General features: G+C 37.2%; 1 protein-coding gene across 1 annotated transcript; it reads right to left on the reverse strand.

Annotated features, from left to right (window-relative positions):
* Positions 1-1,093: 1,093 nt before the first annotated feature.
* LOC145786300 (ZP domain-containing protein-like) lies at positions 1,094-14,419 on the reverse strand. The gene is made up of 8 exons (XM_082597940.1): positions 14,329-14,419; positions 13,391-13,587; positions 4,038-4,192; positions 3,589-3,714; positions 2,745-2,867; positions 2,393-2,549; positions 1,971-2,190; positions 1,094-1,305 (listed from the first exon to the last, which is right to left on the reverse strand). The coding sequence occupies exons 1-8, from the start codon at positions 14,417-14,419 to the stop codon at positions 1,094-1,096; spliced, it is 1,281 nt and encodes a 426-aa protein (XP_082454066.1).
* Positions 14,420-15,729: the final 1,310 nt, after the last annotated feature.

The following is a 15,729-nucleotide window of genomic DNA, read 5'->3' on the forward strand; positions in this document are numbered from 1 at the left end:
ATAAGAAAATATTCAGCCAAGTTGGACTTCTTTTCTATCAGAAAAATATGGACAGCCTCACGAACTTTGACCAAGCAGGTTATCACCTTGCCACGAGACAGCCATCGTACTTCTGTGTGGTAGGCTACAGTAATGCTTCGTATCTTTCTCCCATCTTCTTGCACAGTTCCTTGAAAAGACGGCTGTTTAATTCCTTCGCTTTTATAAAGTTCACAACCTTCACTTGCTTCATTGTTTCCAAATTGGGTCTCGTTACCCCCCAAAAATATGGAAAGTAACCCCCCCTGGGGAAATTCACCCCCAGGTTGGGAACCACTGATTTAGAACTTATGAGCCTACCTTTGACCTTGCTTATAATATCCTTAATGTTCCATTCAAGCAGATTAATTATCAATTTGTGTTGTGAGTACCTCAAATTTTGTGTGAGATTCTAGATGTCTGAATTACCGAAGTTTGTTTCCTGATTTTCATCAAAATAAAATACCAGCTTTTTAGAATCATCTAATTCTGCAAAGATTCAACTCATTATAATATTTTAGCAGTTGTGTTTTATATAGGCTATTATCATAGTTGTTTCTTTTTACTTTAGTAGGCTACAAGAGACCTCTGCAATTAAATGTTGCTAGATTAAATTTTATTACATTATTAGGCTATTTACAAAATATTGTGGGCAGGGATGAATATAGGAATCAATTATGGGTCTCAAAAGTTTAGTCTAGTTGATATGCCTTTTCACCCACAATTTGCCTGACAAATCTACATTTTTAAGCTTACATGTTTTACGCTCGGGAAAAAATGCCCGTTTTCCCACCATTTACGCGCAAAAAGTGCCCTTTTTAACATAACTCTCTTGCTAAAAGTGCTCTTTTTTGAAAATTTGCCCACCTAGCCCCAATTTGTGAAAAGATGCTATATGCTTTGATGTGAAATCATCATGTCTTGGCGCAAGTAGGTTTGGTACCAGCATAAACGTCTGTTTTCAATTCGATGCATAGAAATACTAAGGTAGTTTGCACACAACAACGCTGCTGTAAAATAACAAATAGCCACATGGATTTTGTGTCACGTCAAACCCTTCAGATTACTTTTCACTTTAGTTTGCAACAGGGATATCAAATCGTGACGCCATGGCAAGACTGCGAGTGCGCACTGGAGTGTTTATTGATGACATCACTGGCTGACGTTTTGACGTAATCTTGACACACTTTTTGGCTTGCTTCCTTCGTACGATGCAAGCAGCGGCTGACGTCATGAAGATGAATGCCAACAGAACCAGAAGAAGAATTATGACGTAGGTTGCAATTCCTGCAAAGTAAATGCAATGATTTGGTTGTCTGCAGATTTCTTTGTCCCAACCAGAAGCTGTTCTAAGCTAACTTACTGTAAATAGAAAAAAGAGAGCAGAAAATAAAACTTATCTGACGCAATAATGGATCGCTACAATGCACCCACTTTGTGCACAAATAAGGGCAAAATCAAGCAGCGCTGGTAGCCTACAGGTCTAGGGGGTACGCTTGAACAAAACATCATAAGACCTAATCAACAGTAGGCTATTGTTCATTCAATGGTACCTAGTGGATAAAAAATTGACAATTGGAAACTTTACTCTGTCAGTCTCAGTGACCAAGCCTCTCCATTGCATTACAAGTATGGGGGAAACTTCCAGGATCAAGTTCGCAAAGAAGCGTTGGGAAAGTTTGATCGACACCAATCCAAACAATATTTGCTGCATCAGGAACATTTGATAGCTTTCCGACAACATAAAGTAAAACCCTTGGTCGATTTGGCAACTGAGCCAGTGTCATTGACGTTATCACACGCCATGTCTAACATCATTATTACGTCATTAAAACTTTTATTGTGTTTTATTATACCAATTGTCCCCGCTGTGTTGTTGTTGTGTTGTGTCATAAACAATCGTCAATTTGAAACATGGGGATCTGCAAGCAGTTTTAGAGTTAAATGCTCACTTGGCATTCCTAACAACGTGGAATCCTTCACGGTATCGTCATCATCGCGTTCTGTTTTATCCATGACACTGGCTTCCGTGATGACATCATTGTAGACTCGTCTTCGAGATTTCACAGTCAAAACACCACTTGATAATTCTATAGGGCCCAAAGACACAGTCACGTCATCAGTGACATCACGCCGACGACGGAATGACGTGGTCGAAGAAGCAGGACAAGTCTTTAAAAAATAGTTTAAATTAAAGATTTCTTTAATTTAAACTTTAATTTTCTTTAATTTAGATTTAAAGATTTCTTCCAACAGAGCGGAAAGTTCATCGATCAGTTAGGAATGCTCGACAATCTTTTGAGTAAAACTATACCTTGACAACAATACATCAAAAGAAATCTGCAACATTTAAAAATTGTGAAGCAATAGTCACCTGATTACAAGAGTCATCTCCAAAGCACACCCGAACATTGCAATGCATGAAAATCTTTTTGTAGTCGATGAAGCTGAATACCCTCGACTCCCACCTAGCGGCATGAGATATTCCGTTCCTCTTCATCACCACGTCAGCCTGGGATGGGTAAGGACAACTAAAAAGAAGATAAAACAAATGTGCCTTTTATTTTATATTTTTCAAATGCACAACGGATGTCGCGCAATGCTTGGGAAAATGATCGACTATAGCAACTTGAAAAAGCTTGTCAAATTAATAAAACATACAATTAAAAACAAAATATATCATACTACGAGGACTAGTCGTATTAATTGAGACAGGATTTACTTACTAGTTTTCAATGACAGGGAAGTATTCATTATGACGAGGATCATTGACAGGGGTTGCCCAACAGGTAACTACCAAAAGATTTGCCTGGGGAGGCCCTTCAGATAGTTGAACTTGTACGTATAGACTGTTTGAAAAGAAGTGTTGATTCAAAATTACATGTTTGATAATTAATAATAGCATTTGAATAACGCCACATCCATATAAACTACAGTAGCTCTGCACATAGATTGAGTTTCGCTTGTAGCCGCATGATCGTTATTTATTTCACAATGTATACATTTGTATATATTCTATACAAATAATAATTTCGTTTGTACAGCATCTACACTTGCGAAGTAAACAGTGCTGTAGCTACATAACGATTGTGAAAATTTGATGATTCGTTTTGTATCATCAGGTGGTTGCGGTTGCTTGTGATATCCCGCGATACAGATAACTATTATTAACGATGTCCACAAACAAACAATAGCAAAATTATTTGCAGTTGAAACCTATTGTATAATTTTGTTCTTGCTTAGCGATGTTGAAACGATGTAAAAAGACATCGACTCTACAGTAAAAATAAAAACTCTGAAAAAACAGAGGTAGGCTGCTACTTCATTGACTTACAAGGACTTTACCATCAGAAAGCATTTGATAACATATTTTCAACGTCGTTTACAAACGATCAGCACATAACTATACCACTATAGCATTTGCTTAATTACATTAAAAGAAATGTTATCAAACCAAACACATTGACCCAGCAGGCGAAACCTGCCATTTTTACATCGCTATAACGTCTGACGGTGTTGAAGTGACGTAAACTCGCAGTGTTAGCGAACTGAGAAAAGTCTCAAACTAACCGATCATTTTCTTTCAATTCAGGCGAAGTTTCATACACGGAAGTGTAACTACTGTCTTCATACAGAAACATAACCACGTCGAATTCTCCCTCGCCGAACTTGCTTCCGAGGACATGGGTGATGGGGCTGAAAAAATTGTTTGCAGCAAAACATATTACAAACGTTATTTTACAGCTAAATAATTGTAAAAATATTTCTATCTTGACCTACCATCACTACCTTTGGTCAAAACTGATCAAAGACAAACAAAATCATGGAAGACCAGCAAAAACATTCATGCGAAGGATTCGATCTCTTACAATGACCGAAAGAACTGTGACAGTTTGCTGAAAATCGCCAATTGTGGAGAGTTTTGTGGACGACAGTGAACGTTATTTTACATCCAGTTGGTGTGAAATAATGTAAATTTCCTCCTTCTCGGTGAGGTTGATGTGAAAAGCCTTGGTTACCTTATGATGGGATTGAAGCGAACGCCCACCATAACGTGCAATGGGTAAATACATTTCCATGGAAACCACTTGCGTTGATGTGATGTCATCAACGCGTCATCACTCTCATCCTCAGCAACTGTGACGTTGTTGGAATAGGCCACGTGAGTTGCGTTCTGAAAAAATGTGAATATTAAAATTGTTGTCTTTAAGCTTTATCTTTATATCAAAGTCATTCATTGCTAGAAAAACTAAATTGCTTTGCATCGAATATCGCGAAGTACAGTATCAGCCTACTTATGAGTAATCGCTGGAATAACAGCTCGTCGTTTGTGCTTTGTTCATTTCGTGGTTGCAATTATTCCAATCACTTCTTCAATTGTCTTGTCTGAACTTGGCATCGACGGCGTCGGATGAATAATTAGACCAAGTTTTCCTAGTATGTGTTGTATGAATGATTGTTTCTGCCTTGTCGTTAAATTGTTTCAGATGAGGATGTCTTTGTCTGCCTACTGTCCGCTTTCCAATAATTTAACCAGTTATAGAGAGATGCTCCAGTTTCTTACTAAATGGCCGAGAAATGTATATTGTTTGATTGTAATATGTTTTAGTATTTCCAAGCGCTAGGTGACGCAAAACAAAGCGCTGTTTTTGAAGTGCTTCACCCAGCTGTCAGGGGAAGGATGTCAAACCTGCGGACCGCATGAGATTTTTGTGAGGCTCACTAATCATTTTTACACCTAGTAGTATTTTTTAGGAAAACTGCCAAAGATTAAAAAATATTAACATTTAAAAATATTTTACTTCTCATGAATTTACTGAGATTTATGCCGTACCTCAACAACCTCCGTACACAATACACCATCAGTACAACTTGCAAGTATGACACGGTTGCACCAGTGTTAAGCGAGAGGCTCTAATAAGTGGGTGTGTGCAGCTCTGTGGTTACTCACCCCCAGTGCTATGTTAAACCCTTTGTGGGCCCCGGGGCCAGAATAATTTTGGGCCCTTTATCGTCAAGCAGACCTATAGTACCTATTGTGTATACTTTCACTGCACTGATATGGAAATGTGGTTCACTTCAATAGACTTTCTCACCAGTTTAGAAAACAACACAAGTGTAAGTAACCGCAAACACAGGTCTATCATTTCTTAGCTACACCTTTGCTCGGAATGAAAGCCAAAAGTGTTAAAAATTTCTAATAAAAAAAATACTGGCAATGGACTATAGTCACGACGCGGTAATACCACCGTACCGGGCAGAATTTTGACTGTTTGAACTTTGCGTCGTGGTACCAGGATAAAATCTGAGGATAAAACCAAAACCGAAGAAATTATTAATTTTCATTCAGATTTGGTCATCTGGTCTGGTAACATTATTGTTTTTCATCATTTTTATGGTTTATCTGGCAACACTACTTGCTCAGTCAACCAAGGTAAAAACATTATGATTGTGATTGTAAATTTTAATTTGTAAACAAAAACAGTGTCAAGAGTTTTGAGAATCAGGTGTTTAATTATTTTTATTTAACATTATTTCATTCCAAGGCAAAGCTTTCATTATTTTATGCAGGCATTCAAGTTAATTAAAGTTTTTAGGGTGTGGTAGCCTTGGTTAGTGCAACAAGATATAACACAATGAGTGAAAACTCACTCTTCTCTTAGTGTTTCTCTTTTATCTCTCTCGTTTCTCTACGTCGTTCGTTTCATGGTTCACTGCTTGCACATGGAAGGCTACAGACTGCAACCGTACGGGTGTACGGCGTGCTAAGAATGCACTACAGCAAGGCTAAAGTGACGGCGAATACCACGAAGCAATTGGACTGTTCCGACCATAGTATTATTGTTAGGCGGTTTAAAAGTTTATTTTCGTTACCGCTTGTCTTTTCAGATTATTGTGTGAAATTTTGAAGTAGGTTAATCAGGATGTTACAGGTCAATAAGCAGGGTAAATACATAGGCTCTTGCTAAGGGAACGTTCAAATATTACGTAACGCCTTTTTTCCGAATTTTTGACCCCCCCCCCCTCCCCCATGTAACGCCAACGTAACGCTTTTTTCAATCCCCCCCCCCCCCCCTCCCCAATGTAACGCTTTTTCACTACGAATTCAGCACAAAAAACTACCATTTCGTACTCGAAAGCGTTATGTAACGTTTTGCTTGAACTCCCTCCCCCCCGATGTTACGCTAACGTAACGCTTTGCATAACCCCCCCTCCTCCTCGAAGGCGTTACGTAATATTTGAACGTTCCCTAACAATAATATTAAATTAGTATAGGGTAGCAAAGGTCTACGAAATACGATACAAAACGACTGACTGTAGGCTATATGGTTATCAAAGTTTATCTTATCCAGCTATAAACAACCAACAGGGCTAGAAGAAGTTTGGCTTTTTATAACAGTGCAATGGAAAACAGTTCTGATAATTTAACCGTCGAGTATCTTGTGGAAATAATCGAAGATGAAGAATTTCAAAGTATATTAATTTCAAAGTAATTTAAACAGTTCAACAAAAAAAGAAGGAATTTTATAAATCTAAATTTGAAAAGCAAAAATTTAATATGAAAGCTACTTGGCAAACAATCAACAATCTATTAGGTAAATCCCAGTCTAAGACTAACCATGGCATCAAAATAAATGATAGTACAGTCACTGATAGATTAACTATTGCAAATCACTTCAATGATCACTTTTCCTGTGCTGCCCATTCCCTTGCAAAAAAAATTCCCAAATCAAATACAATATTTTCAGCTTATCTTGATTCTCCATGCTCTGAGACAATTTATATTTATCAAACTACTTTAAATGAAATAAACAATATTATTCATGCTATGCCAGCAAAAACTAGCAGTGGCATCGATGAAATACCATCCATAGTTGTAAAGTCAACCCCAGACAATATACTGCATGCTTTAACTCATATATTTAACTTATCTTTAACAAGTGGAAAATTCATAAATTCATTTAAGTTGGGGAAGGTGATACCTATCTTTAAAAAGGGTAGCTGCAAAAATTCAAACAACTACAGACCAGTCAGCCTACTACCTGTTTTTTCAAAGATATTAGAAAGAATCATGTACAACAGATTATACTCATTTTTAATTAGACACAATTTTTTCTATAACAATCAATTTGGTTTCAGAAAAAATCATTCCACAAGCCATGCTGCTTCAATGCTAATAGAAAGTATCACCAGTATACTCAATGACAACCATCTTGCATTAGGAATCTTTCTTGATTTATCTAAAGCATTTGACACCATTGACCATAAAATATTGCTAGCTAAATTATATCATTTCGGAATAAGAGGCGTGGCCTATGATTGGTTCATGAGTTACCTGAGTAATAGAAAACAAAGAGTTGTTTTCAATGGCACACTATCTTCTAATGTTAACAACATATCTTTGGGTGTCCCACAAGGGTCTATCTTAGGCCCTCTTTTATTTTTGATTTATGTAAATGACTTTCGTAAATGCCTTCAACACAGAACTGCAATTATGTTTGCAGATGACACCACCATTATATATAAAAATAAAACCATTTCTACTGTATATGATCTGGCAAACCAAGAGCTTGTATGCATAGATCAATGGCTATCAACAAATCGATTGTCTCTAAATGTCACCAAAACCAAACATATATTATTTTCAAGTCAAGGTAGCAAGTCACTATCATGCAACCCACCCTTGAATAATCGAAAAAACTACATAGAACAAGTTGCCTCAATAAAGTTTCTGGGAATAATTGTAAACGAGCATTTGTCATGGAAATCTCATATGGAAGTCTTACTTCAAAACATAAGATCAACACTCTGCGTGACAAAAAAAATTAAACCTTTCCTAAACAAACAAGCACTTCTCTCCATTTACCATTCTCTAGTTGAGAGTCAGATATTATATTAGGTATATTGTATCTCAACATGGTGTCATGGAAACAAAACTACATTGCAAAAGCTACAACGTAAATGCAATAACTTTCTTCGTACTGTATTTGACATTGACCGCAGAGAAAGCATAAAAGGTGTAATGGAACTCAATAATTTAAAATCAATTTACCACATGAAAAATACAGAGATTGCAACTTTCATGTTTAAATATTCAAAAAAGCTACTTCCCACAACATTCAATGATATAATTATGTGTAAACAATCAAGTAGCCTAACAACAAGAAGTAACTCTCCATATATTCCTATATATTGCAGAATTGACACCTGCAAACAATCAATACGGTACATGGGGCCAACAGTTTGGAACAAGCTTCCAACGACCATAAGAAATGAATGTAAAACTGTAAAAGGCTTTAAATCAAAAATGAACAAGCTAAATCTTCCTTGAAATAATCCTATCTAAGTATTACATACACCAAACATACTAATATTTCTTTGCCCGGCAATGATAGGCCAATGTGTGTAGATTTATTAGCAAAATAATAAGGTTGTAGGTACTCCTACTGGCTTTCTTGTTCTTGTGTTTATTGTCCACAGAAGTTCTACAGAGTCTGCAGAAGTTTTTCCATCCTCTTCGACCAATCGCCATCTTTCGGTGAAGCGGTGGCCATGTGCTCCAACCAGTTGTTTTTTTTTATATTAATGTCTTGGACTGGATCGTCATGCTATTATCTGTTTGTCTGCAATTTTTTTCTACGTAATATGCCGAATTGGATTTTTTTTTTTTACTTTTATTTTGGTTTAACGTGTAAAGCATACGGTAGGCCTAACCCAAATTTCTCATATTACTGTGACATGCCACTACTACATCCCCGCCAGCGATGCCTGTCATTTTTGCATTAATTCAACGTTTGCTAACGTTGGATCGGTGTGGAGGTGACGAGTTTAGCTGACTGGGGTCTAAAATTATCGCTTTATCAACGCAACTTTGTAACAAAGCACGCTTGATATCTTCAAGACATAACTTCCCTGGGTATAATTGGATTTCCGCAAAATGATGATGTTGTTTTTGCTAGTTTGTTTTATTTGTTTTTGTCATTGTTTTCATGTCGTCAAGTTATAGCCTATCTATTTTGTGATTCGTGCAAGGCATGGTGCGTTGCGCTTGAAATGGCTTTGCCCGTGGTAGGATTTCTTTGTGGGGTTTTCTTTGCCTGCCTTGCTCTTCTTTGCTATGAGCTAAACGCATCAAGACGTGTTCCCCTTACGACCATCAGCACTCTTGATAACGCACCATGGTCGATCTTCATAGCAACTGTCCATACAAATCTTAAATATATCAGCTAAAGTTATGTGGGCTAATAAAGTTATAGCCTATATATATAGCCTATGTTTATTTGTTTTGTAACATTTTTTTATTTATTTTGATTGTGTCGTGATCTTCATAGCAACTGTCCATACAAATCTTAAATATATCAGCTAAAGCTATGTGGGCTAATGAAGCAATAGCCTAAATTTATGTTTTTATTTTATTTTTTTGTAACATTTTATTTTTTTATTTTCCCTTTACATCTTAAATTTTTCTGAAGGTGTTGCGACCGTGCCAAATTTTTTTCAACTCAATAACTTACTTTGGTCACAAGCACGTTTTAACGTTCGCGTTTTGTCGCTTCTAGCTTTTTCTCGACCTTTGCTATGTTGACGTGTATTGTTTTTGATATGATGGTCAGGAATAAAAACAACTGAACTGAACTGAACTATTCCCATTTCAACGAGCGCGTCTACAGTGCAACGTGAATTTGGATAAGAAAGCGTTTCAAAGGACCTCGCACCTCTAATTAAATTGTGCAGTTGTGTGTTGAAAGCTGAATAAAATTGTTTGGATATATTATCCGGTATTTTTGCAGATGTCACTTATGTCCGAAAACTTACAAAACCAACGGGGGATTGCGTTTTCATGTCAAGTCAAAGCACGCTGGAATCTTTCTTGTTTTCTTTACAATAATTCTTGCTAGGCACACTAAACAAGTGATGGCGTGGTGTGCCATTACTACATTGAGGCATACAGCATATTATCGGCATTATATCTCTGAGCTTGTGATTCTACTTATCAATTATTGCCTTTTCACTGTTTTATTTGTTACCTACTATTCTATACCTAAACATTAAATTGAGAGCCGCTCTGATATCAATCATTCATTAATCTGAGCGGGATATAAATGCTATCATTATTATTATTATTATAATTTCACGATTCAACTTGCAACAGTGCAAGACTATAGCCTAAGGTTTTAAAAACATTGTAAGACTTACGACGCTAGTCTAGACGGCTTATTAGAAATTCAGGTCCTTCAAAATTGATTAAGTTGCTGACAGGCTAACAGTAGCCTGGCTGGGTTAACTTTAGGGCTGCACTAGAGTTTAATTTTAGGCTTCTGACAATAACATAATGTTAAATAATAGGTTGAAAATAGCCTAACATGTGGATAGCACCTTACCCATGGTACAAAACTATATTACTAATTAGCCAAGCACCTTAGGCGGTGAGATAGCTCAGTGGTAGAGCTCAACGCACATAAAATCGAAGGAACATCCCATCTAAAACTCTTGTGATGTCCGTTTAATCTACTGCGCAAGTGTCTGTAGTGAAGCGTGACGGCCGACACGTAAAACGGAGCAAAAAGAGGAGTTTCCACTCATTGTGTTATATCTCGTTGGTTAGTGTCAAGAATAAACACTTAAACAGGTCACTTGTGAAAGAATGATTTTTATTTTGGATCAAAGCAATTTCAGTGGGCTACCATACAACATGTGATATGCCAGGTCTATAAGGTATTTGAAGATAAGAGAAATTTCATGTGCATATATTCAGAAAAAAGTAAATGCAGAAGAAAGTTTCTGCTAAAAGTATCCAGCATTTAATAAAAAGCAACTCAGATGAGCTATAAAAGGTGGATAACACGTGGTGCAAGTTCCTCAATTGCCTAAATAGGCCCTAAATTTTTTTCCAAAGTTTGCTTTTGTTTAATAGATTCCCTTGCATTTGATGTGCACTTGCACAAGTGCACTCTTATTCTTCATGGTGCAGACTGCAGAGGCAGTATGACATTTCCATTTCGAGATGTTTTGCGCTGCAGTGTACGGGAAGACATGTGCAGTGCGGCAGCGGAAAGGTTTTTTCTGCTCGTGACATCACTAGTCAAGGATATTTATAATTACGGTATTGTAAATGTTAAAAATGAAATGATAAATCATAAAATAAATTGAATATATAGGTATGTGAATTCACAAAGGGCCCAACTCCATTTTTTTTCATTTCACTTTTTGTGCTTTCCGATTTCTTTCAATCAAAATAAATAGCCTACCGGTATGTGAATTCAAAAAGGGCCCTCTAGTATTTTTTTCATTTCACTATTAGTGCTTTCCAATAACTTTCAATGTCTTGTAAATTATACTAAAAAAACAGCCAAATTTTTCAAACATATCGGTAAACACATAAAAAATACCCTATCAATATTTCCATTGATTTTGAAATGGGCCTAACTACATCTATTACACTTCAACTTCTAAATAGTTTCTCCACAGAATCTTCACCGAGTGAACTTATTAGGTATGATGCTTCTTACCAGTAAGCATAAAATCATTATCGAAGTTTCACCACAAAAGTAAATGACCAAAATAATTAAAACGGTTGTGAAAAAACACTTTGTGGCAACTGGGCCCTTCTTGAAATCAATATTCAATTGCATCCCACCTGTTTATGTTAAATACATTTCTGCAGATCATGTTACCGGAACTAACGTTATCGCATTTTAACTTTCTTTTAAGATAGTAACGGTGTTCTTAGAGATGTTTCAGTGTAGTAAGGGCCCAAATTTGAGATGTTTTAGTTTAATAAGACCTAAATCATCTTTATAATGGACAAGTACACGCAGTAAACTTTAGAAAATCAAACAAAATTTCACTGAAACGCAAATATCTGTTATTTGTGGGCCCCCTGAGATGGTGAGACCGGGGGCCGGGCCCCCATTGGCCCTCCCCTTAACACAGCACTGCTCACCCCTATTCATACGTTTTCAAACAGACTGACCGACAAACACTTAGCAGACATCCTTAGAATCAAAACAAAGTCCTTTAATTCAAATGTAAACAACATTTTAGAAAAACGATGTCAAAAATCTAACTGACCACATATTATAGAAGTAAATTTCGGCTTCTTTCTATATGTATGTTATTTGTTGCTATTTTCAAAGATGAAATTAATGATTTCTAATTGTTTTTTGATATACCTATTTCTCTTGAAATTTACTAGGTTCTGTGGCCCATTGAATTATTTCATGTGACAATGCGGCTCACCATAATAAAACTTTGGAGATCCCTATGTTAAGGGAACCATCGATTCTTGATAATACCATTTCTTTAAGTATTTGTACAAATAAAGCCTTCTTTAACTTGCTTACAAGCATCGAGGGAGGAAAAGCTGAGGTTCTCATCACTCTAATTCTTTGGTATTCATCATTATCGAGAGTAAGGTGGCAGCTCCTTTCTCTAGGCCACCTTTCATATCCTGGGTGAGCGGTGTTTATCAACAACCAGCTTAAGCTGGGAGTCGAACTTAGATCCATGGTTAGAAAGCGAGTATGTTATCAGTTATGTTTTCGTAAATGTAGGCAGGGCCGCTGAGAGAATTGTTAGGCGCGGTACTAATGAGACTCTTGGGAAAATCAAGACACTTCAAAGAAATACGTATAACAACATCCAAGGAATACGAGGGGGTTTCTTCAAGTTCCCAGGCCCCTTGAAAAGGTTATGGGCCTCTACAACCATCCCGGGCCCGGATTCAAAAGCACCATGGACCCCTTTTGTCAACGCTACTAAGTGTAAGTGTCCTTTTCATCAGGCAAAGTATCGTTGAAAAAGTATCCCTGAGACCAAAAATAAGCAGGCCGTCTTTTGCCTTGTGAGACGTGATTGTGGTTAATTCTTAAAAACAAGAATCATAGACAGCAAATCAATCGCTTTTAACATCGATTCAACGTCTGCAGACGTTGAATCAATGTTAAAAGCGATTGATTTGCTGTCCGGGACGCGAAATTTTTTTTCCTACGAGATTTTTGTCTCATTTATTTTAGTCACTTTAAAAGTAAGATTTTCCGAAAGTGTTTGAGAGATTGGTTGATTCAGATTGCGAAATAACTATTTGCCAATAAAATTCTGCAATGATAATAAAATATAAGCTTTCCCTAACCCTACTTTTTTGAAAAGCTCTTGTGCACCGCAAAAATTAATTTAAAGAAAAAAAAAAGTTTGACTTCGACGGGGGTCGAACCCTCGTTCTCACGATTACTAGGCAGAGGATGATACCACTGAACCAACCGTGCCAACGAGAAACTGTTGCATTACACACGGTTTTAATACAAACTTTTACCAAAATATGTAAATGAGACAAAAATCTCGTAGGAAAAAATATTTCGCGTCCGGGACTTACCACACTAAATTCTGTTCCGCATGAAAGAAACTTTCCTGGTTCAGTGCATAACATCACGTGACTAGCATTACGTTGCACCAGCTCGTCGCAATTGTTCACTAGCGATAAGCGACGTAAGTCGGTCACTTCCCATCTGTTCTGCAGCCATTCAATGTTGAGGAATATGCACATTTGACTGGATGAGCAACGGATGTTGACTGAAGAAACAAAGCATTAGGATTTATAAATATAAATTATTCCTTTTATGTTTCGATCATTGTGACAAATAATACAAGTCCGCCCCGTTATTTCAGTAGTTACGCGCTCAGCTCGACCACGCGTCGCTGGTTCGACTCTCGGGGTGACCGCTTGAGCAACGCATTTCAGGACTGCTCTCTATTCAGCGACACCAAGTGAATGAAATAATTTCCCGGCAACAACACTTTAACAATCGGAAAACTTCCCTCAGTCAATCTCGGTAACCGGCCCTGCGTCAAGAGCCTCTACAAGTATGCGAAACTACCAGGAATAACCAATCAAGGCTTTGTCAGTCCGAGGATAAAGATTCAAAACCAACCAAACCAATTGTATTTACAGATGGAACGCGGCAGACAGCGACATACAGCGAAAGCCTGTAGGCTACGAACGCACAGGCAACAATTAGGAATCCCATTGAATGAGTTGTTGCATAACTACAGATTATGCGTTACGACAACAGACGTATAAGAACTTGGAGAAAATTATTCTATTCATTAGCAGAAAGTAAAAAAAAAAGTTAAAAGTTACTGCTTTGGTTTAGAAATCCAAATACTTTTTAACAAGAGATATATTTTAAAAAGAGATAATTATTTGATCAGTTGTCAAATTCATTTGCATCAAAAGTTTAGAAATTATGCTTCATTTGGCTAAACCCCCCTCCTGGTTCAACCTTTGGTTACGTCACTGACTGAAAGCACTACCTGTCCATGGGTCCAAAAGCTCTTTCGCCATCTCTTGTGACGCCACACTGTCTCTCATTGCGCTTCCGATGACAACCGTCGATGACGTCATAGCATACGTCAGTAATGATCCAATGCAGACGAAAAATAATAGAATCTGTTCCATCTGCTTGATTAGGTCAGGACGTGAAAGCCAAAAGTTGCCTAACTACATAGCAAGTTGAAAAACAGAAATGTATAATTTAGATTGAGATGACGTTTACATTAATCTTGAGTTCATCAGGTTTCAGTTGTTATTGGTCGTCATCTGCTTCTGATTGCTGATCATACAACGAATTTATTTTCACACGAGTCAATTCTATCATAAATACCTAAAAATCGATATCTATCAGCTAGCACTTGGATCATCTTCAGTTAAGCTTATTCAAATAGAATCTAATGTATTATTCAAATTATTCATTCATTCTTACTCAAATACAACCTAATTCCATTTGAATAAGCTTAACTGAAGATGATCTAGTTACTAGCTGATTGAAATCGTTATTTAGCTATTTATGATTGAACTGACTCGTGTGAAAATAAATTCCTTTGTATTACAAGACATATAACCGAGTCGTTCATATCAAGCATTGTTGCGGGTTTGACACCTGTCAGAAGAAATTTAATTTTCTTGATTTTTAATCTTGATCTTTTTAATCGTTATACACAAAACGAAGTGAACGGATGATAGAAAGACATTAACAATCGGAAAAATATGTTGTTACAAGTACAATACCACTACGGGATACCAACCACTGCACCTCGCGCTGTCGACTTTTATTGTTTTTAATTCATCTGCGCTATAGCCTACGTCAGGGCTACTCAACTGGCGGACCGCGGTCCGAATCCGCACCTTCTGGGTGTTGAAGGTGGACCTCTGGCTTCTGGAAGAATGACCTCATTGCCACATTTTAGGGCCTCTTTAAACGGATTTCCATTAGGGAAAAGCGATTTTTTGTGATTATCCAAGGAGCTGGAGGCTTCGCCCCCAGACCCCTCAACGCTTAGCCGTCTTCTCTGATGTGCGATCTACACAGCTACACTCCAAAGAAACGCAATACATTCTTTCATTTCTTATTTCTTTGTTTGTGTCAGACAAAAATCCAAGTCGTGTTACATACTACCTGAAAAGTGTTTCGGTGCTAGTAGGCTACTGGTTGTTTAAGTTTCGTGGTTGCATATAAAATATTCACCGGACCGCAAAAATATTCAACTTGTCAAAATGGACCTTTGCTAACATTGGTTGAGTAGCCCTGGCCTACTTGATCTACTCTAAACGCCAAAGTAAGTTGTTCGAAACCTTATTTAACTTTATTTGGTTCAAAATCGCCGCCTGAAAATCAAAGTGGACAATGTTCATTTGGTTATTTCTTAGTTTTCTTC

Source organism: Aplidium turbinatum, chromosome 17 (genome assembly GCF_918807975.1).
Source record: "Aplidium turbinatum chromosome 17, kaAplTurb1.1, whole genome shotgun sequence".
NCBI classification, from domain to species: domain Eukaryota; kingdom Metazoa; phylum Chordata; class Ascidiacea; order Aplousobranchia; family Polyclinidae; genus Aplidium; species Aplidium turbinatum.

Coding starts and splice junctions, on each gene's coding strand:
- LOC145786300 (XM_082597940.1), bottom strand. CDS start 14,419: ATGACGTCATCGACGGTTGTCATCGGAAGCGCAATGAGAGACAGTGTG. Junction 3,715..4,037: donor CGCTTCAATCCCATCATAAG/GTAACCAAGGCT, acceptor CAATTTTTTCAG/CCCCATCACCCATGTCCTCG. Junction 2,868..3,588: donor GAATTGAAAGAAAATGATCG/GTTAGTTTGAGA, acceptor CTTTTCAAACAG/TCTATACGTACAAGTTCAAC.